General features: G+C 47.4%; 1 protein-coding gene across 1 annotated transcript in view; it reads left to right on the top strand.

Annotated features, from left to right (window-relative positions):
• Positions 1–26,771, top strand: part of LOC119456636 (kinesin-like protein KIF28) — a 97,309-nt gene that overhangs the window by 42,361 nt on the left and 28,177 nt on the right. Inside the window, exons 23-24 of the mRNA XM_049668997.1 lie at positions 6,104–6,233; positions 19,026–19,254. Of these exons, the coding sequence (XP_049524954.1) occupies positions 6,104–6,233; positions 19,026–19,254 (359 nt within the window). The remainder of the gene's footprint in view (positions 1–6,103; positions 6,234–19,025; positions 19,255–26,771) is intronic.

The following is a 26,771-nucleotide window of genomic DNA, read 5'->3' as shown; positions in this document are numbered from 1 at the left end:
TCCGTAATAGCCGAGTTGTGTCATTGGGCAATTAATCCGAAAGATTACTATGACAACAAGCACCCTTGTCAACTTTTTGTTGTGGTGCTTATGTTCCCAGGAATTTTGGAAAATTGCTCTACAAAAGCATTAAACTGTAACGACCATGCGGTGCAGGTGATCCTTGAACTCCGCGTCTCCACACATACTTCACGTACACACTGTAACTATGGTAAACTTGTGAAGGTACATAGATTCACAATGGAAAGGCAAGCGGCAGTCTTCGCCCCACATAGCGGTAACAATCGTTGGGCTTAAATATTTTAGTCATTTCTCCTGGTGACTCCGGGTCTTATAAGTGTTAATATTAGTTTCACTGATAAGTAGCTTTAATCGTTTAACTGGTAGCTCAACAATAATGTTGACCTAACAAATGCATCTGCAAAAACTAGACAAATACAAATATTAGTATGTGGTTATCTATTTACCTTTATTAATGTACCTGCTCAGCAGAGGCATTCCCTAAAATGTCTAACTTGAGCAGCAGCAGATGTATTGGCCACAAAACCTGAAGTCTTCGTCGTTATCTTCTGAGCGCACGTGGGGGCTATATTCGCGACAATGAATTTTTTTCCCTTTTTTAAGCAAGCTATTATTTCTTAACTCCATAAAGGTGCATCTCAAGAACACACATTGACCTTGCCAAAGGAAGTGCAAGAGGCCAGTTTTGGACCATACATTTACCTTTCACCACCTGCTCAACAGTACTTTTGACCTATATGTGGTATCTGGCTTACTTTTAAGAGAAACCGTTTAATATTTCAATTGGTATGTGTTTGAGCAAAGTAAAGAAGAACTAAAGCAATAAAACCATTCTAAGTCAACTCTTTCTTATCTTGCCAGTTAAAGGTTAAACATTAGCACTAGGCGTTATGGTATACAATCTGTAATTTGACGCCTGGCTAGCGCTTACTACTGTTCGTTGAGGCGGGAATGATGCAATACCTGCCCGCCATGAAATCAGAACAAAAAAAAAACAACGCAAACATGGAAAGAAGTAGTAGTTTAATGACTTAAAAATGTAGAGAGGTCGGCCGGAAAATGGAGAATCTGGCCTGCTACTCTACGTAAGGGAAGGGGAAGAGGGGAAGAAAGAGGGTCACAATGGGGGATGACAAGGGGAGGAACGTGGTGAAAGGACACATTGCATAAATATTATCACAATCATGAGTCCAGGCCCGTGTCGCCTAAGAAACGTGAAATAGCACGCATTGTCTCTATCGTCTGCCAACTCTGTGGCCATGCGCCCAGCAACAGGTCTTCCCACAGTGGTCCATTGTATAAATGCCTCAAGGTAGCTGCCAGTGTCAGCCTTGTGCGCGCATACTCAGGGCACACCACGAGCACATGGTCTATAGTCTCTATAACACCACACACTGAACAGTCCAGGGAGTCTGTCGTCCAATGATGTGCAAGTGCTTGCGCGTGAACGCGACGCCTAATCGCAGTCTGTGTATCAGGCATGTATGAGGGCGAGGAATTCCACACAGAACAGGAAATTGCATATCGGGATCCAGGATCTTAAGGCGGACGTGACGAGCGTCTGGCTGGCCAGTATGTTTTCGTCGCACTCCTCATTAATTTCGACAGGAGGCATGTGATTTCCGGTCTAGACAACGGCACTACAGTTCGCAGGCCATTACTGAGGGCGCGCTTTGCTTCGCAAACATGGAAAACTTGCACATTTTGTCATAGCGATAAAGACTTGCCCTTAAGGCGTAACTCTTCATGTGTATATCTGTATTATATGCGTGCTTTGAGGCCTGTGTTGTGTACGAATTGAAGGAGTGTTTTGTGGAATCCGTTATCACGTATCCAGTGGTCATAGCTGGTTGTGACACTGTAGTGGAGGCCGGCTTGCAGTAGGAGATGCGAGCGTTCCGATTGGAAGCCTGAGCATGTCCATATTATGTGGTACGCATCTGCCTTCATACCTGAGACGCAGCAGTATGGACACATAGCACCCAGTGGTAAATGCGACCAGTTCTACTACTTTGCTCTCGGCGTTATGTAAACAGAAATCGCTGGTACTTTTTTATCTTACTTCTCTACAGACCGTTTTGCGGCCGAATATGCAGCGAAACCTCAATGTAATTTTATTTTCTAAAATAGATTACCATGTAAGCACGTAACAGGTTTTCTGGCTAGCTTTTCCTCCCCTTTAAAGCAGCGTACTGATTTGAGAGGGCTTGAGACATGCGTACAGACGCAGGTATCGCTGTGCTTAATCCATGAGGTTTATTGTATACAGACCCTTTAAGGCTGCCTAGAGCGTGGAAACACTGCGCACTGGTTTTCGTGTAGCGTAGAAGCGTAGAAGCGTAGAAGACAGACAACATGTTCTGCATCAGGGCATGCGGTTCGAAGCGGGCACGTCACCGCCGCTCACACGTTTCGCTTTTTGATACGATCGGCAGCAGTAGCTTATCACTGTCCCGACCCTATGCGCCGAGGTAGTCTGCGATCGTCAGGAAAATAAACAAAGTGCGTCCCTTATGATAGCTTGTGACCAGTTCACCGCTCCAAGAGCTATCCTTGCGATACGAGCGCAGTTGTCCGTTGCGTGCTAGTCCACAATGCATGAATAAGCAATGATTTATGGTTGCTTTGCTGGAATGACCAGATCGCACTTGCAATGGGAAGTTGTCCTTCGTCGTTGAAGATGTTCGTAATATGAGCAAAATACTAGTGCTAGTGCCACAAGTTCACTTTATGTATGTTTGTGTGGGGCTACGAAAGCGCTTGGTATACAGCAAGGAATGCAGCTGGGCTACATCCACGAACTATATCGGATATCACGTAGATCTCAAAGTTTATCTCAGAAATGATTAAAAAAGCGGCGCAGTTTGAGCTACCACATAAACTCGACTATTTCAAGCCCATTGGATGGCGCTACGAGAGCTGGGCACATACAAGGATGGCTCGACATACGCCTGGCGACGCTAGAGTGTGGTGCACTGAAGTTGATGTTCGAAGTAACCATGTTTAAAGGGTATAATAGTACTTAGATCTCTACTTCTTTCATTAAAATTTAGTATGGAATGCTTGCAACTTTTGGCACGGTACTCATACATTCTTGTCTCGAAAGTTTACTCACATCACGATGTGTGATAGTGGCGATGGTGCTGGTGACGTTTGAAGAGGTGGAGTTAGCCTGGCATGCATGACCGATGTCAGTTGTTCCGCCTGAACATCTCAGACATTGGTGAAACCGTCTTTCGTCAAAGGTGTATCACTCCAGTTTCTCGGAATAAGGCAATCAGCAAACTTATTATCACGGCCGCTTATGAAACACTAAGTTGTCGAAGCTCTCGTGGAGAGATCTCTCCTCCGTATTGTTTGGAGCAGCTCTGAGTTTCCTCGCGGAACCTCGGACAAATACAGATTGTGTTTCATGTCACCCATTTCTTCCGACAAGGTGCAAAGCGGTAAATCAGGGTTTCCAACTTTATTAACAGGGGGACATGTGAGACAGGACTTGTCCGTTCTTTATTCTCTTTCTGTGTCTTTGGTTACCGTGCGCTGCTATTGTGGATGTTTGTTAACCACGCTTTGGCTGGTTTACTTATCTGCGACAATGTTCCTTGGCAAAACAACGTACGCATGGAGCCTGGTGAAGCTTCCGAAAACCGATGCAATTCTTCGCAAGGGTTGTTCGAGCAAACTCAGTTTGCGCGAAGCTCAGAAGCGCAGAAAGTAATTTACACGCTTAACTCACAAGGCTTTTCGATCGTGATTACTGTTTACCATTGAAAAGATACCTTCGCAAATAGTGTGACTGACACCACGGCAATGAGGCTGGCTTGCGAAAGGTTTTAGCATAAGAAGGTTTTCCAAATACCGGCCCGCAGTTACACCCAGCCCTTGAATTGGTGGCTATAATATGTGCCTTTCTTCTGTATATGGATGAGGTAATGGCATAGAAAACTGATTTCCCATGGATCCAAAGCCCCGTGAACGTTTAACGTTAATAGCTAATCTGGATGCTTTGTCGGATTTCACCAGCAGCAAACGCATAGTGAAGCAACACGCTTTGCTTTACCAGGCACGAGGGTCCAACTGTTCGGTGCGGTGAATTTAGCCCATAAAGCATGCGTGAAGCTCCGCATTGGCCATCGCCTGCAGGAGTTAATTGAGAAGTAAAGCACAGAAGAGGGTTTACCGAAGCTTGAAAGCCAACTTGCGTTAGTCTCATTTCTTCATGGAACAATTATTAACGCACATGTAGAGTACACATGAGAACTTGAGAACGTAGTGGATATTGGCTGCCCATTAGTGATTGAAGCAGGGGTTGTACGACTCCTGAACATGTATAAAGTTTAATCCGGTCCACAACCTGCACCGAGTTTCACGGATGCCCTGTCGAGGCCTGCCGAAATCTCTTTCAGGACCGCGGCGCACCGCGTACAGCTGTGTACAGTCTGGTGCTACGGCAAAGTAAATTGCAAGCCATGTCAAAAGAGTGCCAGCCATAAGCTTGGCGCATTTATTGCGGACTAGAAAAATGAGTCCGTGAATACTTGCCTCTAAACAGGCGTATCGTGTCATACAGGTTCTCAAGCAGCATAATTCTGCCAGCGACGTAAATTAAGTTGCTCGATAACACAAGCTAATGAGGAAATTGAGAGGACTTCTAACAAATGAGATATCATTTGTTCTTCTGCTTATATTCACAGATTTTTGTGGTAATCTTATAAGAGAGAATATAGAGAATGAATGCATTTAACCGACAGAGCCTCCAGTTGTCTACCCTACGCGAGGATAGGGAAGTAATAAAAAGATGAGAAAGAAATAAAGTTCGCTGCACACGCACGTGGAATGGCCCAAGCTTGACCTGCACCAATATCCACAATTTAAACATCTCTCTCTGACCTTTCTTTCCGACCTCACCCCTCTCTCAGACCGGACGTTTGCGGTGGGAGGCAAAGCTCCTGTGTAACCTGTGGCTCGGAATTCCGTTTGCGAAACGTTCCTCCTCCTTCATTGGACAGGTTCACAGTGCGGTACGCGCTGTCGGTGGTCGTGCCGAGACCATAAACTACCTACAGTGTCATTGTCCTCGGTTTTATGCACTTAGTCACTCTCAACGTATTATTAGGAGGATTGTAAGGCTGGTGTAAACCTTCAAGATTAGATGCTGGAACACCGACATCACGGTATGTTAAGCTGGATTCACACGATTGACAAATTCCACAGACGAGAATGACGTGGCTGAGCCACAATCAATTGCGTAGCTAGCAGCTTATCTGTTTTGGTCTGATTTGTGGCGGGAATGAGCGGCACTGGGGCACCTAATGCTCGTGCGCGAAGTTGGTCGGTCGTGAGAATCCAGCTTTAGCGCTCAAGGCCCCGAAAGCGCTATTTCGTTGGTATATTCACTTTGTCATTTGTGCAACGCTAAAGCGCATATGCAGCCGCTCGGGGTGACATCCGTGCAGGCGAGTGTCCAAAAACTTTATAGTTTGGGAGTGGGTGATTGTCCACCTGATCTGAAGCGGGGAAGAGCGCTGCTCATAACGCGCAAAACGAGACCATTCACATTGAAGCAGCACCTATAAAATAACGGAGTGACCTGTTAGTCATACCTTAGAGAAACGATTGGAACTGAGGCTTTAATTGCGACACTGCACTGTGTAATGCTGCACGTGTCTGCACTTGGCACTGATACCGTTTGTGCCTAAGTGATGCAAACAAAAACTGTGGCAGCACCCACACAAATATTCTTATGCTGCCCATTCATTCCTTGTATTTTTTTTTTGCTCAGTCATCTTTCATATCTACTTTCAATTTCCCCAGTACAGGGTAGCGAACGGGTACTATCGTCTTGTCAACCTACATGCTTTTTCTTTACTTTTATATCTTTCTGCTTCTCTTGACGCACGGACGATGTCTTCATGGCAATATTACAATGTGTAACACTGCCGCTGCAATCGGTATTTGAGATTGTTCAAGAATAGAAAGATACTATTCAGAAACTGTTGAAAGGGGGGACGGATGTCTTGGAATAAGAATAACACAATTCAACAGTGATGCCGGTATGCGAATGGTGTGCCTCTCCATGCAGGAAAACCTGAGGCGATTGGTTGAGTCAGCGGAATCGCAGCACCAGAGACGAGTTCCCGTCAGTGTTGTGAAGGACCTACTTCTGGTGTCTTCGGCAGAGGCGGCTGAACAGCTGCTGTCTAAGCTCGAAGGTGTGTAATGTTATCTTATTCTTGCCTACAGTACGTAGCTATATAATATAGATTCATCTCCCGTTTTCCTGCTCATCAAAAGAATTATCGTATGTCGCACTCCACACCAGAAAGCTAATGTTCAAGTCAGTTCTCCTAGTTTTTATTCCGTCGGCTTTGTGAATTCTTCGCTAAGGTATCTGAGAATGCATTCCGTTATTGCAAGACACGCAATTTTCTGGTCGACGTTCTACTGTATTTCAGATACTTGTTTATCTGCTCCATAAGCCGCTTTATAATAAATAATTTTTACCTCTTTATTTACTATCGGCAGCCGAATACGGCCTTCTCAGTCCATAGTTGAAGCTCCTACATAAATTATTTACGAAACATGAAGTGAGTGTGTTTGGTGCTACTCTGAAAGGTCATCCACTGCGCGATGTGCATTTGCTAGCTAGAGATGTAATAATGGATGTAATAAAAGATGTAATAAACAAAAATAGTGCCCCATACGGGCCTCATTTTTATTTATAATATAACGTTAAATGTGTTGTGGAACCACGTTGGCCACTTATTTGCATATGAAGAATCTTCCTTTTCGCTCTTTTATGTTTCCTAGGAGATCCTCCTGACAGTATTGAACATTGGCAGCACGTCCTGTATTAGTTTACCACTTAAAAACCTACTCAATGCGAAGCCAGGCAGAAAAAAAAAGAATCAAGAATGTAGCGGATAATGTAAAATAAGTCAAGTCTAAGACATTTCCTAGTGCCAAACTTTTCAAAGCATTTCAAGTGATATGCAGCTGGAACCACCCAGCAATACAGACTGTTGAGCATGACGTAAACGCGGCCAAGTAAAAAATTTGAATCTTCAAGGGGAAAAGAAAGATGAGAAGATAACTAAAGGACTCATGAAACTGATTCCGTAGAAGTTGTGTTCAGCTTTATTTTGTTCATTAAAATTGTGGTGCATCCACAATGTGAATTTAATTCGCTACAATAATGTGTATAGAAGTACTTCCTATGACGGATGTGTAATTGGTGTTTTATATGGTATGAAGATGGTATGATATTTATGGTACGATTATATGGTATGGTAATGATGATGGAAATAACGAGAGATGAAGACCAGGGGCGTAGCCAGAAATTTTTTTCGGGGGGGGGGGGGGGGTTTCACCGGCCCGATCGGGGGTGGGGGGGGGGGGGGCAAGCGTCTGCTTTCCTCTACGTCGTGACGTGATCGATAATAAATATCGGTAGTTTAAGCAGACTCTATACATGTATAACAAAGACATGGGACCCCCCCCCTCGCGTGTGCTTGTGAAGAATTTAAGTAAAAACCAAAGCAAGCTCAGTAAAATACAGTAAGCACGACAGGTACAGTGGGCGTTTGGAGCAACGGTCTCTCATCGCCCAACTGAATGGACCAGTCTTCGAAAACGCATCATTGAGACGAACCGCCCGATCGGAGCAGCCATCATTAATTGTTAATCTTCGTTAAGCGTAGATGGCGTCGTCCTCGTCGGGGCGAAGTGCGTTTCACAAGTCAAGGCCGGCTATACACATGAAAATGCATGCGTGACCAGGCTATACCTACTCCCATAGCAATAGCTTGTTCGCTGCGTCTTTGCGCTAGAAAACTTAAGTACGCGGAAAAACGGGGAAGGCTTTTTTTTTTCTCGAAGCTTTCGTCGCCCTGCTCCCTCATACGACAGCGTTGCATTTCCTGCAGCAAGTGCATGGACCGCTGTGTCTTCCGCTGTGTGTGAGTGTGCAGCCGTCATTTGCGTTTACGTCAACAGATTCAGAATTGTACAGAATATTTCACCGCACAGCATAGATATGGCATGTGTACGCATTTTAAGTAGTGCGTGCAACTCATTTCTGCTTCACTTACGCCGGTGCAAACAGAGGAAGCGGCCTTGTACCTCACAGAATCTCGACTGATTGGTGTACTAGTGAGTAGTGATGCAGGAATGAACTCCGGTCTTGTTCAGTGCATAGTGCACATAATCAATTTCTCAGGACGCGTGAACTCCGACGAGAACTGTCAGCGCCTGCAACAAGAGTTTACTTACGCTGTGCTGTGCACAGCAGTAATCCATGCTTGTCGGCTGTCTGTTTCGTTCATTCTGTTGCGAGTCGGTGGAATTTCACTGCTGGCATCAACCCCTTCGTGTGTACATTGCTGGTTTGCGATTCCACAACACAACAGCAACTACCAGCCTTGCGCAATTGCTGGTTTGCGATTCAACAACACAACAGTAACAACCAGCCTTCCGTAGGGGCGCAATCGCATACAAGAGACGTTTCGCGCGCAGAGTGGCTACGCTCACACTTGGGAAGCGGCAAGCGGGCGGAAAGGCTAAAGCGGCCGGAAAAACTTTTCCGCGCATGTCCAAGTTGTTCACATTTGTTTTGCTACCGCCGCTGCCGCTTTCGTCCACATCCATCTAGTCTGCGTACGTTGGTCGGCGTGGTGGCGCTCATTATCGCATTATTTCGAGCGGTATGTTCATTCATTGACCCACCCGTCATCAAAAGTGATCATTTTGTGCAACTTCGCGTGTCATTTGCGACCTTCGGTAATTTCCTCGCTGGCGTTCCGTGATTCTCCTCACACGGGCGCGGTAGCGCTGAGTCACAGGTTGGTGCCTAGGCGTGATTATATTTCTTTAATAGCTTTTATTTACAAGTTGTAATACCATTTCATCATTTCGTATTATTGTCGGCGCCTCCAGGTCACCAAAGTGGCAACGGGAACACCAAAGCTAAAACCCGGGCTGGCCCTTGTGTTGGGGCTCGCCAAAGCCTGCGCGTCCTACGTGAGACCTACGCTCCCAATCTATCGTCGCGACGAGAAAAGCACCCCGCGACTTCTGCAACATACCGTGCACGTGCACGAATTATCGAGCGCCAACGAGGAATCTGCCCAACTATTGTCTGCCATGGAAGTGGAAGAAGAAATGGCTTTTATACTTCTACCTATGGACAATGAATAAACGGAAGACGTGGACACCTTGGAAACGGTGGCGGTGGGTTCGCCTGGCTTTGCAAAAGCGTGAGAAGTTGGGTCACGCCAAGGCTTCGTTGCCGCACCCCCGGTCGTGCGACATTGAATACTATCGCGAGTATTGCTGACAGTACGTTTTAGTACCACTCTTGTCGTAGAGCAAGGGGTGGTTCTTGATCGCGTCGATCAGCATTGCAGCCTACACTTTTGGTGCCATGTTCAATTTTACGACCGGTTGTTAACATGCTAGTGTAGCTTCCGGTCGAGCAGAACGACTTTCCGCCACGTTTCCGCTTCGCCATAGCGAAAAAATCGGTCCGAGACCGATTTGGCTCGCCGCTTGTTTTTCTGCCTGTTTTGCCGCCTAGGCGGGTGGATTTTTGCAAGATTTTGCCGCTTCCAACAACTCCGAGACCAAGTGTGAACGTAGCCTAAGATCCTCCGCGAGCGCGGCCTAACCGGCACCTGAAGGGAAGCGGCGGAAATGTATACGGAAATTTCGACCACCTGGGGTCTTTAACGTGCACCTAAATTTAAGTAAACGGGCCTCGAGAATTTTCGCCTTCATCTAAAATGCGGCTGCCGCATTTCTTGCTTCAGAATGCGGCCGCCACATTCTGGCCCAAAACCTCAGAGAGCGTCAAAGCCTTGACAAACACCGTGACAGTTTTTTTCCATATGCAGAAATGATTCGCTGTAAATTACCAACCCAAACGGAAGCGCCCAGGAATGAAATTGTGATATAGAAGCACCGGTTCCTTGAATTATGTCAGCGCGAAGCGACGTGAACAAAGGGTGGGTAAGTGGGGCGGGGGGGGGGGGGGGGGGGGGTTGCGGAAAAAATTTCTGGAGGGGGGGGGGGTTGAACTCCCCCAACCCCCCCCCCCCCCCTGGCTACGCCCCTGATGAACACTGACCGAGTTGTACATACACAAGTGCAATGTGTTTAGTGAAAGATCTCGACGTATACATTTTATTTATTCAGCACTTTATACATTTATATGTATAACTAGGCTGATCTCAGATGCAGCAATTGAAGTGGGAGGTAAGGCACCAAGGCAACCAATAAGCAAGCTCTCCCAAGTGACAAAGCACCTAATAAAGAAACGGCAACACATGAAACTGTCAAACTCTAAAGAGCAGGTATTATTCGCTGAACTCTCCAAATTGATCATCAACAAGAAGAAAGTAGAGGATATCCGAAATTATAACTTGGAAAATATTGACGAAGCAGTAAAATATGAACGCAGCATAAAATCAGTGAGAAGAAAACTTGGCATAGGACAAGGCAAGATGCATGCACTGAAAGATAAGCAGAGAAATATCATCAGCAATTTCGATGACATAGTAAAAGCAGTGGAATAATTTTATACCTGTACACTTCCCAAAGCAGCCAAGCTACTTTCATTCGAAGTAGTGATGAACAGGATACAGAGACTCCTATAACTAGCGATGAAGTTAGAAGGGCCTTGAAAGACATTACCAGGGGAAAAGCTCCTGGAGAAGATGAAATAACAGTAGATTTAATCAAAGATGGAGGGGATATCATGCTTGAAAAGCTTGCGGCCCTTTATGTGCAAGGCCGCACGACTTGAAGTGAACCAGAAAGCTGGAAGAACGCCAACATTATACTTATCCATCAGAAGGGAAACGTTAAAGAATTGAAGAATTATACACCCATTAGCTTGCTTTCAGTATTGTATAAAATATTCACTAAGATAATTTCCGATAGAATGAGGGCAACACTTGACTTCAGCCAACCAAGAGAGCAGGCTGGCTTCAGGAAGAGATATTCTACTATAGATAATATCCATGTCATAAATCCGGTAATAGAGAAATTGGCGGAGTACAATCAATCTCTCTACATGGCATTCATAGATTATGAAAAAGCATTTGATTCAGTAGAGATACCCGCACTCGTAGAGGCATAGCGTAACCAAGCAGTACGGGAGGCATACGTGAATACCTTGGCAAATATTTACAAGGATTGTACAGCAATCTTGGTTCTCCACAAGAAAAGTAGAAAGTTGCCTATCAAGAAAGTGGTCAGGCAAGGAGACACAACCTCTCGAATGCTATCCACTGCATGCTTAGAAGTATTCAAGCGCTTAGACTGGAAAGGCTTAGGAGTGAAGATCAACGGGCAACCTTCGGTTTGGCGATGACATTGTCGTATTGAGCAACAATGGGGACGAATTACAGCAAATGATTGAAGACATTAACCGAGAAAGTACATGAGTGGGGTTGAAGATTAATATGCGCAAGACAAACATAATGTTCAGTAGCCTGGCAAGGGAACAAGAATTCAGGATTGCCAGTCAGCCTCTATAGAGTCTGTAAAGGAGTACGTTTATCTAGGTCAATTACTCACAGGGGACCCTGACCATGAGAAAAAAATTTACGGAAGAATAAAATTGGGTCGGAGTGCATAGGGCCGGCATTGCCAAATCCTGACTGGGAGTTCACCACTGTCGTTGAAAAGAAAAGTGTACAATCATTGCATTCTACCGGTGCTAATATATGGGGCAGGAACTTGGAGTTTAACAAAGAAGCTCGAGAACAAGTTATGGACCACACAAAGAGCAATTTAACGAAACATTTTAGGCCCAACGTTAAGAAACCGGAAGAGAGCGGTGTGGATCAGAGAGCAAACGGGGATAACAGATATACTAGTTCACATTAAGAGAAAAAAATGGAGCTGGGCAGGTCATGTAATGCGTAGGCTGGATAACCGGTTGACACTTACAGTTACAGAATGGATACCAAGAGAAGTGCAGTCGAGGACGGCGGAAAACTACGTGGGGTGAATATTAGGAAATTTGCAGGCGCAAGTTGGAATCAGCTAGCGCAACACACAGGGGTAATTGCAGGGGACGTAAATATATGCTGCTGCTGCTGATGATGATGATGTATACACGCACTTCGAAAAAAAGTGTCTATTAGTTCCGCCAAGCACCGCGTCAATTTTAAAGGTTATTTTTTGGCATGGAAGAGCGCCTCATTATCAGTGGCATCACAGAGGTTAATCACGCGCCAGCTTATATCTATTGGCTCATACCCAGTGACAGATGGCGTAAACGAGGTCCCTTAAAGCTGACATATCCAATTTCACATAGCCTGTGACCCAAGTTGATCCGAAGGTAGGCTACGAACCCGTTTTCCTCAGAACAAAAGCTCGATGCTCAGTGATACTATGAACTACCCAGTGACCCAAGTTAGCACGAAAGAGGTTATAGCTGAGGACAGACAAATTGACATACCGTAAAATAGGCTGAAGTTCCCAAAAAGTGGCAATCGCATTAAATTATTAACATAGTAAAAACTTTCTTTGCTAGAACAGCTACGCTGCTTGCTCATTTATATACTTTTTCCTTTGGAGAAGCTTGCCTTTTGACATATGTGTATTTAAATACAAGAATTATGGCTCTTCTTGTATGGAAATTGCAGTAGTCATGCCGCGATCTTATCACTATTGCAGTTTTAGTTCAGTTAAGATTCTTGTCTTGTTTACCAGATTGTTTTCTTATCAACCTTATTTCTGCTCCGTAGGTTTTAATGACACTGAACGAGTCAAGGGATCATCGACGTGCACAGTTTCGTGACCTGTGCCTCGGTGCATTATCTGCACTCGGTAATTTGCAAAGTGGGACGCTTGTGCGCCTGCGGTGGAAGTGACGCTCCTTGCATCTGCGACCAAGAAGCCACAGAAAAAAGTCAGGTCAACCATCGTCGCTGTGGCGTTTTTATATTTGATTTCAAGACAGTGCCGACATTGTATGCAAGCACGGTATACAATCTCAACTGTCGCCAGCAACAAGGTTCATATTAGAAACAGTTCGGAAGTCAGGCGTACATGCCGCAGTTTAAAACAAAAGACACACCGTTTTGTCTTCATTAGGAAACATTGCAATACATTGCCTGGATGAAAAGGGAAAAAATGCTTGATCAATTCTACCTTCTTTGTTTAATTGCCGAAGCTAGAAAGGCCTAAAGTTTTATTTCTTCTGCTTTCAATACATGTAGAATTTATATTGCATTAGAGTAAGCAACAACATATTTTTCTGTGTTGTTCCCTTCTTAGCGGCGTGAGGGGGGGGGGGGGGGGGTAGCTATAACTGAAGCATACGCGGAATTGGCGAAAGTACCTTGCAGTGAAGAAAACCTTTTTTTTTCATCCCGAACATCACATAACTGCAGTTCAAGTCAACACCAAACGTTTGGCAGTTTGACACTCACACAAAAGAAACTTTGTCGTCAGTCTGCGTCCTGTCATTAAGTTGCACGTGGTCCAGAGGTGGCGACGATCACAGAAGTTTGTGCACTGTAGGGGCTACCTCGGCCGAGCCAGGTAATGAGCACTTGCACATACCTGAAGAAGGATGTCGAAATGTCGTGTCACCTGCTCGCATGCAGCACGTCTGTCACTCTTTTTTTAAACATTAGACCCTGTTTTAGTAAGTAATGTTTAGTACAGCTGAAATTGCATTTGTTAATTTGACGCACTAAGTTCCATAGTCAGGAACGCTCGTCAGACATTATTACACATTACCGTGATGTGCTGTTTCATTCAAACAATTTTAAATGAACACCTCTACCTTACCGGTATTTTCTTTTCCCTCAATTTTATGCACATACCTTTCGGTCCTAGTCGTTGAATAAAATAACTGGTCTTTCTGATTTCATGGCTCATTGGCACACTAAGTAGCCAACAAACATTCAAACAAGTAATCGTTATGCCAGCAGCTCACTTCTCCGATGGTAAATTGTGCATATGAGGGTAGGTTTACATTTCTTTTCTTTCCTGTTCTCTTTTTTTTTCGCAATGCAATCGGTTCTGTATGGGAAATCTTTTATTGAATAATACTTACTATAACATATCGACTTCGTGAAAACTTGAGGAAGCAGAAGGCCGCGGTAAACCAGTAGTTTTCATCTGAATTTGCTGAAATAAAACGCAGGTCACCATTTTGCGATACCAATATAGTGGAACGTTTTTGCCGTTTTCGAACCACATGCACAAAAACCTGTGCTATGTTTTCTGGGCAAGAAATGTTGCAAAGTACACTGGGATCCTCTAAACGAAGAATGAGTTTGTTGAAAGACTGAAGCATTATTTCTGATTTATTATCATATCTTCTCTGGCTGCCACCACAAGCCAAACAGTGCCACAACTGTGAATAGTTGCCAATACATTTCGCGCAAATTCTGAAAACATGTATCACTACCCAGAGTATTTTTTTAACCACCTGTTCCTAAACCTGGTCTCTAAACGCCAGACATACCTGTATATACACTGTTCTTGCATGGCACCTCCTATCATATGCAGATTGCTAATGGGTGTGACGAAATACTTGGCTGCGTGATTTTGAGAGCTGCATTGGTCGTGTATGTATGTTGTCTTCGCGTCGGCCGCGCACTGTTCTAAATGCGTGCCTCCTGGTGAGCCTTAAGGCGCTACACCGGTTGTCCCGTAGGCCAGTGTTTTTACTTTTATATTTGGAGTACAAACTACGGTGAATGTCCTTCTTCTGTACGTTGAAGTAAGTGAATGTAACTTCGTTACGAATAAAATTTGGGTCCTGCTTGCACACCGGGTTCCGAGTGCTTTGTTTCTGCCTAATTTGCTGTAACGCACGTTAATCTTGCTACGACTCTCTCTATATTTTTACATGAAGGTGCAAATAAAGGCATATCAAGTTAGACTTCATTAGGAATAACAAAAAAGACATCCTTACCATCCTTACCATCTACGGGTGACGGCCCTTTCGGTAGTCACGCATGTGGGAGGTGTGAATGGGTAGAGTGCCGCAGCAGTGGAGCCATTTGCCTAGAGAGAAATCTATTAAGGGAGCCCAACGTATCACGTAACAGGCGAAGGCGTGAGCCATGGAGCCGCTTTACAGAGACAAGCGCGCATCTTGCCTGCACCAAGTCAGACTGCAATGACAAAGAGACAACCCATCCATTTTAAGCTTATCGACAATGTGACTTTAATGGAAAATGTAAGAAAACGTTCTCACGCCGAAGCACGAATAGAGAAGCTCTCAACCCTAGCTCCACCTCGACGAGCTGGTGCTCCTGTTAATGAAGGTCAAAGGATATTAATCATGTTCGTAGCTATATGCATGCAGCCGGTTAAGTGTCTGTCCAGACGAAAACGCTGCATCTCTGCCGACGAGAGGCGTTTATAGAATAAAAGAGCAGAGTTACTTGACCTGTAAAGCACACGCATTAAGTACATCTTCTTTAAAATGCTAATAATGTACAGTAACATAAGCTCATCATACTGCGGTGATTATGACTGTATGCAGTACATAATCGAAACTAGAGCACTGCACGGGCTCGGGCTTACCCGAAAGCCCGGGCCCGGCCCGGCCCGTGGGCCTGGCCGGGCCGGGTAGAACAGTTTTTTCACGGGCTCGGGCACGGCGTGTGCTTTTTGACCCGGGCCCGGGCCGGGCTGGGGTTTTTTGACGCGGGCCTGGGCCGGGCTCGGGCTTTCTGGTGGTGTGCATGTAACGTGCAGCGAGTTATTATCGGGCGTCTCAACTCTGAAAAACATTATTTTTCGGTCTCGGGCCGGGTTCGGGCCGGTTTCGAGTCGGGCTCGGGCCGGGCTCGAGCCTAAGATAAAGGGGTGGCGGGCCGGGCCGGGCGGGTAACGTAGATTATTTCCGCGCCCGGGCCGGGCCCGGGTCTCGCCATAAAAGTTTTGATCGGGCTCGGGCGGGCAGCCCAACATAAAACCGGCCCGGGCCGGGCCCGGGCTGAAAAAATCTGCCCGTGCGGTGCTCTAATCGAAACTATATGCACAACTAAGACGTTGCTATGAGGCCGCCACTGACGTCCTTGCAGTGCACTTACGTAGCATCACCACGCTTACGCGCTTAGACGTCATTTACAGTGAAGAAGGGCACTGGTTTCGGCGAGTAGGTAGCAATCGATAAGAAGTAGTTGTTGCGCACAAACCGAATGACGAACAGGGATTTGAAGAACTCAAGCAAAAACTTTCAACTGAATTACATTTGCAAATTGGGATGTATTATATATATGGGCGATCTATGACGTGTGTTGAACGGAAAGAACGAGAAAACAACAGCATACTTAACAGACATGATGAAAACGAAAAATAGAAAGAAGGAAGCGAAAAGATACAGGAAATAACAGAAAGATATTTTAACACGTGCGGCACGCTCCGCCAGGTCTGTCTGCGCACAACGCCATCCCGGACCACCCCTGATCCACTGTTACCATCATGGCGGTCGCCATAGATAATCAAGTCCATTTTATAACAACCCCACCGAGGCCTTGCTGACATAATCGACACCTAGACGGCTTATCTCAGCCACCTCTTTGATTTCTCGTGTCGTGTGATTCCTGTGTTTACCGACCGCCCAGCAATCTTCAAATACCGGCAGAAACCCACAATCCCCGCAATGGACTCCTGAGTGCCATTGTACTGTTCGTATACATTGTTCTGGTGTTCAAGGAGCCTATCATTTAAGGATCTTCTCGTCTGCCCTGTTTACGTCTTTCCGCGCGAAAGCGGAATTGCGTACACCAGCTTTTCGACAGTTGTCACGTAATATCTCCTGTGCCTTTTTGCCGCATGTCTGTGTTCTCACATCGTTGTCTTTGCGCACCTTGCAAAGCGAAGCTAGCTTGTGGGGCGCCAAAAAAATCATTTTAGCACCTGCACGCTCCGATCTTTAACCGGTGGGATATGTCATGCATATATGGAACTGCAGCCGTCCTTTGTAACTGCTATCCTGCATCCTCGGCTTGTCCTTGTTCCGCATCGCGCGTGAACTACTTTGTGGTTTGCAGTAATGACTCAGCAAGCGATGCGACGAGAGGATCCGGATACCCGGCTAGAAGGGGGTAGTGTGTTCAGGGTCGGCACGCGCCATGCATTGCCGTGAGACGGCCATATTGGAAAGGTCCAGCCCGGCACTTGAATGCCTACCGACGCGACAGCAGTGCCGCCGCCAACAGCCGTCGATCTTTAGCTCATTCCTGCTGTTGTAAGCTGTACTGGTTGTACGCCGCTAGCGCGTACGTCAAAGTTTGTGTTACCCGCCGTGGTTGCTCAGTGGCTATGGTGTTCGGCTGCTGAGCACGAGGTCGCGGGATCGAATCCCGGCCAAGGCGGCCGCATTTCGATGGAGGCGAAATGCGAAAACACCGGTGTACTTAGATTTAGGTGCGCGTTAAAGGACCCCAGGTGGTCCAAATTTCCGGAGTCCCCCACTACGGCGTGCCTCATAATCAGAACTGGTTTTGGCACGTAAAACCCCATAATTTTATTAAAGTTTGTGTTGTTTATGATTCTTTTAGTTAATATAGTTCAAACGACGAATTGTTTAAAATAAAGGCTGGATTTTTCCTGAGTTATTACAGTTTGAATTATACACAGCGGTTGTCACAGCAATATAAAAAGCTGAATGCGTTGAACTGGTTACTTATTTTTGAATTAATTTTAATAAGCCAATTTCGAAATAACTCAAGTAAGTAAAACTCATGATTATTCAACTGATAATAATTGTTTGAAAATAATTTTACGGTTGGTCTGCATTGTTGATATTACACAAATATTTGAGTAATTAGGCAAATAATCATTTTGTCAATAAATATTTTTGCTATATCCACCAGATTGGTGATCCTGTGACTTTTATAAAAGAAGTAGCCAGTCTCTTTGCATAATATTCATGCACTGTTTGAGTGATATCTGCATACGATACATTTTTTCAGGTGTGACATGTAATTCTAAGAATTTTATGTGCATTTCCACACGGTTCCTGGCTGAACCAGGATCCATTAGAGAATTTCTTTGGGATTGTCAGACAATCATGTGGATCAAATGGTCATCCCACAACAACGCAGTTTCTGGTTGGCGCAAACTACTTGCCATTTTATAACCTCGCAACATCAGTCAGCTCGAGCAATGCAGAGCTTGATGAAGAGATGAGCTCTCTTCTTGAACTTTGTGATGGCTCCACCCGAGAAGCCAGAGACAATGATTTAGACAATGCCGTCGAAACATGGACGTGTTAGCCAATTAAAAGTAGATTCTTAAGTGCGAAGTACGAAAAGTGCCGTAGCGCATTGGAAGCGGTGCATGATGCGACAGCCCATGCTCTGGTGGTGCCATCTCATGGCTTTCGACATCAAGTGCGGCATCCGCGACACTTAGCAGGTCACCGGGTGTCCAAGCCTACCTTGACGACGTGCTAGTGTCGGAGCGTAGCGGTGACAGCGGAGGGAGGCTTAAGGAAGTATTAGACCGATTCCAAGACCACGGCGTGAAATTTAGGCCCGACAAATGCAAGTTCAGACATCCTTCAGTGACGTATCTTCGGCATCGAATAGATCGTGAAGGATTGCATCCCATTGAAAAGAACGTAGATGCTATCATGAAAGCGCCACGACCCCATAATGTCTATGCACGATTCTCGCCAAATATGTCCTCGCTTCTCTCTCCGCTGTACCGGCTAATGGAACAGAAATCGCACTGGGTGTGGCTGCCACCGCATCAGGCTGCATTCGAACAAGCCAAGGAACGCCTGAAGAACGCACAACTGTTGGTCCATTTCAACCCCAACACAGAGCTGAAGCTATAATGCGACGCGTCTCCCTACGGCGTAGGAGCAGTGCTGTTTCATGCGGAAGGAAATGAGCATAGGCCAATTGGATTCCGCTCCAGAACGCTAACGAAGGCAGAACAGAATTATTCGCAGTTGGAAAGAGAAGCATTGGCACTTATTTTTGGCGTATCTTGTTTCCGGGATATTCTTCTAGGTCGGCAGTTTACCCTGGTCACCGACCATCAATCCCTGCTCGGGCTACTGAGGCCTGATCGCCAGACACCGACGATGGCGGCAGCTCGTATTCAATGGTGGGCACTGTTCCTGGGCGGCTACCAGTACAAGCTGCAGTACGTGCATGGGAAGCAACTGCTGACAGCAGATGCCCTCAGCAGACTTCCAGTAGAGGCGACTGGGCTAGCGTTGGATGGCGACCCACCCGAGTACGTCTTGTCATTGGAGGCCTTGGATGAATGTATTGCAACGACCCACGAATTACAAGGGCTAACCGCCAAGGACCCAGTGTTAGTCCATGTCGCACGCTATATATTTCGTGAGTGACCGCGAACGGCTAAAGGAATGGAGAAGTCGCTGCTGCCGTTCTTCGACCGCAAGTTAGAGCTGTCGTGGGCCCACAAACTAGTCTACTGGGGAAGTCGCGTTGTGATACCGTATGCGGCACAAAAAAGGATGTTACAGCTGCTACATGAAACGCACCAGGGCTCATCGGCCATGAAATCGGTCACACGGTCGTTATTCTGGTGGCCGGGTTTTGGCAGGGACATAGAGGACGTGTCGGCACAGTGTGAAAACTGCATGCAGAATCTACCCATGCCGGCAGCAGCCCCGCCAGTAAGTTGGCCCAAGCCATATGACAAGTGGTCTCGGATCCACATTGATTTTGCAGGGCCAATAGCAGGCCAGATGATACTTGTGGCGGTTAACGCGCATACTAAATAGATTGAAGCGGTTCCCATGAGGCACGTGAACACAGCTTGTACTGTTCGCTGTTTGCGAAACATGTTTTGTCGTTTCGGAGAGCCGCACACAATCGTGTCTGATAATGACACTCAATTCACAAGTCAGGAGTTTACCACGTTCGTAACAAGAAATAATATTGTGCAACTGCGCACAGCGCCGTTCCATCCGCAGTCGAACGGAGCCGCCGAAAGAGCGGTTCGAACTGTGAAGCATGGGTTGTGCAAGATGACACAAGGGGCGCTGGAAGATAACCTCAAGCGATTATTGTTCAATAGACCGATCCCACCGGCCAGTTTCACGACGCCACCGCTGCCGCGGTGCATGCTGCTACTTGCAGTCATCCGGAACTATCAAGTCATCCCCAGCATTTTCCGGAATTTATTTATTATTGATTGATTATTGATTATCTATTGATTGGCTATCGATTGGCTATCGCAAGCTATTGGCCACGTATTTGGGCTTGGCTAAGAACTACCAAATCATCCGCAGCATTTTCCGAAATTTATTGGTTATTGATTGATTATCGATTAGCTATTGATTGGCTATCGCAAGGTATTGGCCACGTGTTTGGGCTAGGCCACGGAGCAAGAAACCTTTAGGAGTGGAAACTGACCAGAAAATGTCACAAACCCGCGGAGCCACTATCATGCTGGCGGCCCAGAAAGAAATTATCGCCGTCTTGGTTGCCAAGGCAACCGCTCACGTGCGTTACTCCCGTTCGGCCGCGCGCCTCACAACTTCTACTGAGGGCACTCACGCGTCCCACGTGCGTCCCATCTTAGGCTAGCAAATTCTGAACAAGGGTACACTGCACGTATCAGCGCTGTTAGTATTACGGCCCTCGAACAGACACCGCTGTTCTATGACTTAAAGGCCCACAAAAACAACGTTACGGCGTGCACGCTGAAGAGAACGCCGAATGCCCGTGTCGTCTGCTTGGCGTCTGCTTTGAGCGGGAGACACGGGCGCCGCCGGAGAGAACGCGCCGGAGCAGCCCGCCAAACTATTGCTTTTTTTTTTTTTTCGCTGCTGCTTAAATGACGCGCCGCAAGGTGCCGCCACTGTATGCGCCCACGCATACTGTGGTCGCACGCGAGCTCCCGCGCTGATGGATGTTTCTACTCCTAAATAATCTTCCTCCGTGGGCTAGGCTAAGCGCTGCCAAGTCCATCCCTTGCATTTCCCTAAATTTATTGATTATTGATCGATTATCGATGAGCTATTGATTGGCTATCGCAAGGTATTGGTCACGTATTTGGGCTAGGCTAAGAACTACCGTCATGCCCAGCATTTTCCGGAATTTATTGATTATTGATCAATTATCCATTAGCTATTGATTGGCTATCGCAAGGTATTGGTCACGTATTTGGGCTAGGCTAAGAACTACCGTCATGCCCAGCATTTTCCGGAATTTATTGATTATTGATCGATTATTCATTAGCTATTGGTTGGCTATCCATTGGCTATCGCAAGGTATTGTTTATGTATTGGGCTATGCTAAGCACTACCAAGTCATCCCCAGAATTTTCCGGAATTCATTGATTCTTGATCAATTATCGATTAGCTATTCATTGGCTATCGATGACCTGGCGATGATTAGCTATCGGCGTTTTTATGTTAACGCCGCCTAGCTTACCTAAGAACTAGATATCGCTGTTACCGAAGTCTTCAAGGTGTGCGCGAAACCAATGTTGGTAGGCATCATTAGGGCACGAAAGTTTCGGCGCCGCATTTAAAACCTGTCTCCAACAGGTATACAAATCCTATTATGTCCGTCGCTAAACAAACATAACGTTGCAGTCACCGAGATGCACGTGTGCAAAAATACTAACGCAAAGCGACCGCGTACATCAGCATGTACTACATACAAAGCTCGAACAAATACGATACTCAACGCGTAATCAGCGGGTAACAACCGAAATGAAAGAGCAGCTGGCACTTCTCAACGTTCGCCTCGCATGTAGTTTCTTAACATACATGAATGTTTCTCGGTGGTGGAGTCGCAGAGATGTCTGGGAAGCTCGTGCGCAGAACTCAAAGAATGCGGACTGCGGTGGTGTGGTTGACCAGTTGACTACAACCGAAATGGTGGCAGTGTTACTACCGTAAAACCTGCGGATGCAGAGGCGAACCCCCCAAAGGGAAGGAATGTCTCCTTCGCACTTGCTCCTGGGCTACCAACTACGTTCGCGCCTGGACACGTGTTTGCCGCCCAGGGCCGCAGGTTCAGCAACGGGTACGGACGACTGGGCTGTATCGCCAGGCAGCAGAGTATATGTGCGGAATTATGGCACCGGCCCAAAGTGGGCACCAGGGCACGTGCAGTCTACGTCCGGAGCCAGGATGGTAAAGTTGGAAACTCCAGCCGGAGTAGTGTGGCGCCATGTCGACCAAGTCCGCCATCGTCATGAAGGTACAACTGGAGGGAATGGTTATGAGACCATGGCAAGCGAACAGTTGGACGGGCGATTGACGCAACTGGCACTGCCTCTTCGACTGGCGTGACAAGCACAGTCCCGGTAGCAATAGAGCATCGCGCTGTAGACGAGGAAACGACCGCGGCTGAACAGCCACCGACGGGCCACATTGACGAACCAACTCGACCGACGCAGCAAGTCCCTGCCGTCGACGGGACTGCGGAAACGACTGACTCTGCACAGCCTTCACTACGGCGATCGACAAGAACTCGGAAGGCGATACAGCGGTTCTAAATTAGGTGGGAAGGAATGTTATGTTTGCTGCGTTGACGTTGCTGCGCACCAGCCAAGCCAGCTGTGCGCGCGCACGCTTTTGCACCCTCGATTCATGTACCCCTTCCCCCCCCCCCCCCCCCCCCGGTTCCTATGCCGAGATATCGTCTGCGTTCCCTTTCCCAAACTCTTTCACCACTGCAATATATACAGGGTGTTTGCATGTCTGCATGTCCAAGTCTTTGGGTTGCTCGTTCGCAGAGCCTTGATCAAGAGCTGCATCTGGGCATCTTCTGCGTACGTTTTCTCGATTTCTTGCAAGGTCAGTGCCTTTGGAACAGCTCATTCCACGATAAAGGAGACCTACTCTTCTGTCGCACTTGTTTCTTCACTGGGGACGACACTGTTGGTGGGTGGTGCATGCCTTGACCGGTAGTATGCAGGGTTGTTCTTCCCTGCAATGTGTTCAATCTCGAATGTATAATGCTGCAACCTCATGCTTTGGCGTTCAAGGCTTGCTGAGAGCTTCGTGCTGGGCTTTCAAATGATAGGCACCAAAGGCAGATGGTCTGTTTTCACCGTGAACTTTCCCCCTGCGAGGTAGATGTGAAAATGTTCAATAGCTGCCACTATAGCCAACATTTCATGGTCAATGTGGACATATCTCCTCTCTGTTGGTGCCAATGCTCTGCTGAAATAGGCCAGAATGCTGCGGCTTTTGTCGCTTGGATCTTCTTGAGCCAGCACTCCCGCGATACCTTCCGGTCCAACATCAGTGATGACATGGGTCTCTTTTGTGTCGTCGTAGTATGCTAGCGTGCGCATTTGAGATATTTCTTCCTTCACGTAATCTAGGGCCTTCTGGTGCTCTTCGTTCCAGCAGAATTCTGTACTGGCATGTGTGAGTGTGAGCTTCCTCAATTGATCCACCTTCTGGGCTAAGCGAGGAATGAATTGGGAGCAATAGTTTACCATGCCGAGGAGGCTTCTAACCTCGGTTGGGGTTTTTGGTGCTGTAATTCTGGCTACTGCTTTCACCTTTTCTGAGTCCACACTGACTCCTGCAGACGAAAATACATGTTCAAAGAATTTCAGCTTGTTAGTGCCTAGGACGCACTTGTTTTCATTCAGAGTCAGCCCGGCAGCTTCCAGGTGCTTGAACACCAGACGCAGTCTTTTGTCGTGCTCTGTTATGGTGCATCCAGAGATGAGGATGTCGTCACATTGATGTCGTCACATTGACATTGATTATTCCGTCCTCATCCGGAAGTACTTGCTTATGGCGTCTTGAAAAATCTCTGCGGCGGCATTGACGCCAAGCAATAGTCTTTGCTTTTTCTCAGACCATAGTGGGTAGAGAATGTCGTTATCACCCTGGATTCTTCAGCAAGCTCGAGCTGATGGTAGCCCTCTTCAAGATCCAACTATGAAAAATAGGCATCTCCGTTCAGAATGCTGATAACATCTTCTACTGTGGGCATGATGTGTCTTTCTACAAGAATGGCCACGTTGGCTGCTCCATGTCGACACACACTCTGACTGCGTTGGAATCATGATGTTTGGGAACAATGACGATCGGTGACACCCAAGGTGTTGGTCCGGTTCCTTTCCCTATGATGTCTAGCTCCTCCAGGCGTGTGAGCTCAGTCTCCAGCGCTTTTCTCTTCTGGAAAGGAATGCGAAGGTGTTGTCGCACGACTGGTTGGACGTCCTCTGAGATGTTCAGCTTGACTTGAAAGTTCTTGAGCCGACTGACCTTGCCAAACAGCTTTGGAAACTCTTCCTTTGCGTCGACACTACTGTGTTCTGTGAGAAGCTGAAGTATTGTTATGAGCGTTAGGTCAGAAGCTGTCTAGTAGCTCAGAAGCGATCGATGTGTCCCTTTAACGACGCATACTTTCACTTCGATGACTTAGTCTAGAGCACGGAACGTTGCAGAGAACTTTCCCATGACTGGGATTTCTTGGGTGACTCTATATGGTACCAGCTTTGTGGTTGTGTGCTCTAGCTGCGTCGTCTGTAGGCGATCTTGCCCCGTTGTCTCTCCTATACCATTGACACCTGTTCCAGAGTCTACACAAAACTCAGTGGTGTATCATTGATTTTGTCTGTTACAACTGGTAATTCTTGGCTGCGACTCTGCACGTGAAAAACGTAATCCTCCACGCTTGTGGTCTGTTGTATGCTTGCGTGGGTGCCCATGACGTCATAGGAGTGTACAGTAGGTCTTTGCTTTGTAAAGGGTTTATTAGAGATCGGAGCAGCGCAGCGTCGACAGCCAAACGAGACACGGCTTTCAAGCACGAGCGCCGTTTCGAGCCAAAGCGCTGGACCCACTAGCGTCTGGGCAGACTAGAGCTGGACCCACTAGCGTCTCTCTTCGCTACAATTACCCCGGGAGTGATAAGGGAGCCGACCGGCGACCTCACAACTCGTCAGGATGACAGGATCATAGTATGGCTTGAGGCGGTCGACGTGGACAATGTCTCGTCCACGACGGCGCTGGCCCGAAGACGGTTTAACTGGTTCGATAACAAAATTCACGGGAGATGCGCGTTCGACGACGCGGTAAGGGCCTTCATATTTCGGGAGTAGTTTCGATGAGAGGCCAGGGGCGGTGAACGGGACAGAGAGCCACACAAGCGCGCCAGGAAGCAAGGTGACCGTGGAAGTGGAGTCGCCGCGAGTGCTCTTCTGGCGCTCTTGGTCGTTGGAAGTAAAGGCACGTGCGATGTCACGGCATTCTTCAGCATGCCGTGCTATGGCAGAAATAGGTGAGCCCTCGGATGCATCCGCCCGGTAAGGTAAAATTGTGTCGATGGTATGCGACGGGTGCCGACTGTATAGTATAAGAAAAAGGGCGAAAAGCCAGTGGTGCTCTGAGCCGCGGTGTTGTACGCGTAGGTGACGAAGGGCAGAATGGCGTCCCAGTTCGTGTGGTCGGAGGCGACGTACATTGAAAGCATGTCGCCGAGCGTGCGGTTAAAACGTTCTGTGAGGCCATTGGTTTGGGGGTGGTACACCGTAGTTGTGCGATGAATAACGTGGCACTCTTTAAGAATGGCTTCAACCACTTCCGACAGGAAAGACACGTCCGCGATCCCTGAGAAATTCCTGGGGTGAACCATGCCGCAGGATGAATCGGCGAAGCAGGAATGAGGCAACATCGCGCGCTGTAGCTGCTGGGAGAGCGGCGGTTTCGGCGTATCGTGTGAGGTGATCTACTGCCACAATAGCCCAGCGGTTACCAGCCGACGTCAAGGGAAGTGGCCCATACAAAGCAATTCCAACGCGCCAGAACGGCCGGGTAGGGCAGGGTAGAGGCTGCAGAGTAGCCGGCGAGAGCTGGGGTGAAGATTTCCGGCGCTGGCAGTCGGGGCAGGAGCGAACGAACTGTTGAACGTACTTGTGCATCTCTCGCGAGTAGTAGCGCTGTCGAAGGCGCTGGTAGGTTTTGAAAACTCCCGAGTGTGCGCACTGTGGATCGGTGTGAAAGGATGCGCAGAATTCGGAGCGCAGACTGCGAGGAACTACTAACAACCACTGGCGGCCGTCTGCTGCATAACTGCGTCGGTGAAGTAGTTTGTCAGCGAACCGCGAAATGGCGAGCCTGACGACGCAACGTACGAGTGGTTGATTGTGGTGATGGGTCAGCAAGCAAGTGAATAATCGAGGCAATCCATGGGTCCTTGCGCTGCTCGGAAGCGATAGTCTCAAGGTCGATTGTAGAAACAGCTAGCTGGGATAGTGAGCAGCAGGTATTGTCGTCAGGCAAGGGAGAGCGTGATAGGGCGTCGGCATCACAATGTTGGCCTCCGTTGCGGTACAGCACGCGGATATCGTAGTCCTGCAGGCGAAGTGCCCAGCGGGCAAGACGACCTGAAGGATCCTTCAATGATGACAGCCAACATAGTGCATGGTGGTCGGCGACATCAAATGAGCGGCCATACAAATAAGGACGGAACTTAGTAAGAGCCCAGATGATCGCCAGACATTCTTTTTCCGTGACAGTGTAATTGGTCTCGGCTTTCGTAAGGGTGCGACTGGCATAGGCCACGACATATTCAGGAAAGCCAGGTTTGCGCTGCGCAAGGACAGCGCCAAGGCCAACACCGCTGACATCTGTGTAGGGGCCGTCGGGTCGTAGTGGCGCAAAATTGGGGGAGTCGTCAGCAAACGACGGAGATTTGTGAATGCTTCCTCGCACTATGACGACCACGAATGAAGGGGTCTGTTGCATCCAAGGAGCTTCGTCAGAGGCGATATGATGGCGGCGAAATTTCGAATGA

This window comes from Dermacentor silvarum, chromosome 6 (genome assembly GCF_013339745.2).
Source record: "Dermacentor silvarum isolate Dsil-2018 chromosome 6, BIME_Dsil_1.4, whole genome shotgun sequence".
NCBI lineage: Eukaryota > Metazoa > Arthropoda > Arachnida > Ixodida > Ixodidae > Dermacentor > Dermacentor silvarum.
This window is presented reverse-complemented; position numbering and strand designations above follow the sequence as displayed.